This window comes from Eurypyga helias, unplaced genomic scaffold (assembly GCF_000690775.1).
Source record: "Eurypyga helias isolate BGI_N326 unplaced genomic scaffold, ASM69077v1 scaffold36257, whole genome shotgun sequence".
NCBI lineage: Eukaryota > Metazoa > Chordata > Aves > Eurypygiformes > Eurypygidae > Eurypyga > Eurypyga helias.
The window spans coordinates 1-4006 of NW_010264570.1; the positions used below are offsets into that span (position 1 = coordinate 1).

Sequence of the window (4006 nt, forward strand, 5' to 3'; positions counted from 1 at the left end):
TGGTTCCTAAAAAATGGAGGCGACCTGCGGGCGAAACTGAGTCGGTGTCTCAGTGTGCCTCTGGCGCGCCTGTTTGACTCCGGATTTGTGCGTCTTGAAATGCTTTTCAGACGAAGGGTACATCGTCATTTGGTAAGCGACGAAATAAGACGCACACCCTGTGTCGTCGATGTGGGTCCAAGGCGTACCATCTTCAGAAATCCACCTGTGGGAAGTGTGGTTACCCAGCTAAGCGCAAGAGAAAGTGTAAGTAACAAACTAATGACTAACTAGCATTTTAAAACGGCTGTTTGTGTTATCCTGTAGCCGTTTTTCCTTCCAACCAAGGATTAATGCTGTTACCTTGCAGTGTTTGGAGCTTTTTTCAAATTAATGCTGATTTAACTGTATTAGCCGAAGTGCAGTATTACTGCATAGAAGTGGACTTAATTTATAGTGTTAGATTTTTGCTTTGGTCAGGTTGAATAATTGCGCTGTACAAATGTAAGGTGCAGCTTAATTATTTGGTGCGGATGGGTAATAGTATCTTGTGTGTTTTAGATAACTGGAGTGCGAAGGCTAAGAGGCGCAACACCACTGGTACTGGTCGCATGAGGCACCTGAAGAAGGTCTATCGTCGATTCAGGTATAACCTTTTATTACAAGCTAGTGTGGTTTGAAAACACTTAACTATAAAATTCCTCGTTCAAAGTAAAGACTTTTATTTATTTAGTACACTTAATGTGGTAACAATTTTAGAATCATAGAATGGTTGGAGTTGGAAGGGACCTTAAAGACCATCCAGTTCCAACCCCCCTGCCATGGGCAGGGACACCTTCCACTAGACCAGGTTGCTCAAAGCCTCATCCAGCCTGGCCTTGAACACTTCCAGGGATGGGGCATCCACAGCTTCTCTGGGCAACCTGTTCCAGTGCCTCACCACCCTCTCCAGGGAGAATTTCTTCCTGATACCTAATCTAAACCTCCCCACTTTCAATTTAAACCCGTTACCCCTTGTCCTGTCACTACAGGCCCTTGTAAAAAGTCCCCCCCAGCTTCCTTGCAGGCCCCTTCAGGTACTGGAAGGTGTTATAAGGTCTCCCCAGAGCCTTCTCTTCTCCAGGCTGAACAAGCCCAACTGTCTCAGCCTGTCCCCATAGCAGAGGTGCTCCAGCCCTCTGAGCATCTTTGTGGCCCTCCTCTTCTTAAATATCATTAAATAAATGTTGTCTTATATAATTGGCTGCATATTCCTCTGCTAAAAAAACCCTTATTCACCATTAATACATAGGGTGTGTAACAATATTTAAGTGTAGATACCACAGAACACAGGTTTTTGTGAGAAAATGCCCACACTTAGAAAATACATGCTTTGTGTAGTACTGCCTCTATGTGCAAGTCAGTTGAATTGCTGGTTGCACTGAAGTGTAGGGGTTTGTAAGAGAAAAGTCTTGGAATGCATTCCAGTCCCCTTTTGCCTGGAAAAAAAAAAAAACGGGACTGGGATAACTTCAGTAGTGACTCTCTTACGTGGAGTTCAGTTAGCATAAGCAGCTGTAACATCAGATTCTGACTTAGAGGTTTCTCAAGCTTGTTAGAGAGCTTTGAGCTGTACTTAAGAGGCAGCGGTGGGGATACTGTACAGTTAAACTCACTGAGATGTGTGACCTCCATATTATAAAATGGAGCTCTCCGGCTTCTCGTCTAATACACAAGAAAGCTGGATGAAAAATACAAACCAATTCAGGAGTGTTGGCATAAAAATGTAGATTGGATTTAATAATGGGAAGTAGGAGTCTTTTATGTCTGAGGCCCGGGTGTAGCTGATGGATCCATTCCTCTGTCTTGGTGAGCAGAGTCTTTCCCAGCAGCAGCCAGAGAATACCTCAGAGTGCAGCTGTAGAATGTTGCTGATGTAGAAGCGTCATATCCAAAAATCAGCTTGGGGCTGACTCTTCTCTTTTCATGCCCAATTTAATCTCTGGTTGGAGGCACAGAGGATTTCTGTAAGAAACTGGCTTGCACTTTGCAAACATAAAATCTTCTGCTGAGTTGCTTAACAGGAAGATAAAATAAGGTATGCCTGCAGCAGGTGTGCTGTATCTGGTCCAGTCTTGCAGTGCTCACTCAGTTACCGAAATCTTCCTGTTTGAAGAAGTCTATTTTACTTGAGCAGAAGAGAGCAAAAACTGTACTACTTATTCCAAACACTCCATAATTAGATGTTTCTGATTAGAGATCTGAACATTGGAACTCCATAGTGATTTTGGTGCCTTAATGGGGGAAAAAAATGTGAACTTGATCTTAAATATTACATTTCAGAAAATGACCTGAAGCAGCCATCATCGTTTCAAAAAGTGGTAACCCTATTTCTGCTTGCAGGAATGGATTCCGTGAAGGAACCACACCGAAGCCCAAGAGAGCGGCTGTTGCAGCCTCCAGTTCATCGTAAAGACTCATCTATTTGTTAAAATAAATGGTCTTATCCAGAAAATCTGTCATCTTCTATACATGTTTTACTTCAGTGAAATGCAGGGCTCCTGAAAATAGATATATTTACACACACAGTAACAGTCATTTCAAAGACAGAGGTACTATCTCTGCACTGAACTTAAAAGATGTTTGTATGTGTTACTCAGAAGAACTCGCTGGGAAGGGAAATGCAGCATTGACGCTGGAGTTGCCCTGTTTGTCTGAGTTTCGTTGTGCCTGAGCATAGAGAGTCAGAATTTATCTCAAATACAGTAACCTAAGTAATGTCTCTGTGTGCTGTTCGGGGAGGGAGTGGTTAGAGAGGGATTCCTAGTCTCAGCCGTTTTCACTGTGGGGCTGAAAGGCCTGCAAAGGTATTGCTTGTTCCATGGGTCATTGCTTCCGGGGCACAAAGAAACCCCCACCCGGTCAGCACACACGCCAGCAGAGACAAAGGGCTGGAGATGTGCAGTGGTTGGGTCAGAAGTTGCCCAGTCAGTCTGGGAAGGTCACTGGAAAGCTGATGCACAAAAGACGGGAGTTGACTACACTGGGCATGAACAGTAAATGGCAGGTGGTACGACACCAGTCAGTAACCTGGGGTTGCCTATGGGTTGATGGCCTGTGGATTTGTACCCAACAGGGTGTGTTGCTGGGCTGTTCGGCTGGATTTCAAACTCGGCTTTAAAAAAGTGGCCATAAGATGCTGTCACTAACGCATGGGGAACTGTAGCCATCCTGCATCGGAGGGTTTTCAGATACCTTGAAGAGATTGCACTAAAAACCTGAAACCTGATGCTTAAAGGCCTCCTAGGCTGTCCTTAATTGCAGTGCCTGCGGTTTCATCCTGAATCTCCAGAAGCAGCATACTACCTTGTCTGTAGTGAGAGATCAGCAGTTGACGTACCAACTTCTGCAAATTACTGAAGAAGTTTTCAGTCGGGTTTGAAACCAGAGTGCAGCTGGCTGCACTTATGTTTTTAAATGAAGTGTAGTTAATGCTTTTGGATACTTGGGTGTATCTACTTGGCCTGTTTCTACACAAAAAGAAATCATGCCCTGCTGTTCTCTTAGCATGCAGCAAACACTGCTCGCTCTGCTTTCAGCTGACCCTTCTGAGAGGGAAGGTGGGTGGTGGTGAAGCTGTTAAAATACACGTTGGATATACTACATAGGCATCCGTGTATTCCCTGGTCTCGGGAGTGCATCTGGAATGTGTTTTAGTGATACACTGGGAAACACTCAAGTGTAGGAAGAAGTAATGAATAGTTGCTGTTGTTACTCTCAGAGTGAAAATAGCCCCTCAAAGCACCTTAAAACAGGCCGGCAAGGCTCGAAGGGCGTGTTGAGCAACCGTGCAGTTGGACACTGGTACAGCAGGTGTACAGGCCTTGGGTGGGAATGAAAACTACTGCTTGAGAGTCTCACCTGATCTTCGTGTAGCGTGGGGGTTTTGTTTTAAGCAGCCTGTACACTCACCCGCAATCACAGTACTGCAGAAGCCTTAATTGTTGCGTAGCAAAACCAAGGGAGGTCTGTGGCAGGTACTGCTCCA

General features: G+C 44.8%; 1 protein-coding gene across 1 annotated transcript; it reads left to right on the forward strand.

Annotated features, from left to right (window-relative positions):
• Positions 1 to 110: 110 nt before the first annotated feature.
• RPL37 (ribosomal protein L37) lies at positions 111 to 2474 on the forward strand (the record flags this gene model as incomplete). The annotated part of the gene is made up of 3 exons (XM_010156416.1): positions 111 to 246; positions 541 to 625; positions 2362 to 2474. Coding segments are annotated over 3 exons (291 nt in total), but the record flags the coding sequence as incomplete, so codon positions are not given.
• Between the last annotated feature and the right edge of the window lie 1532 nt (positions 2475 to 4006).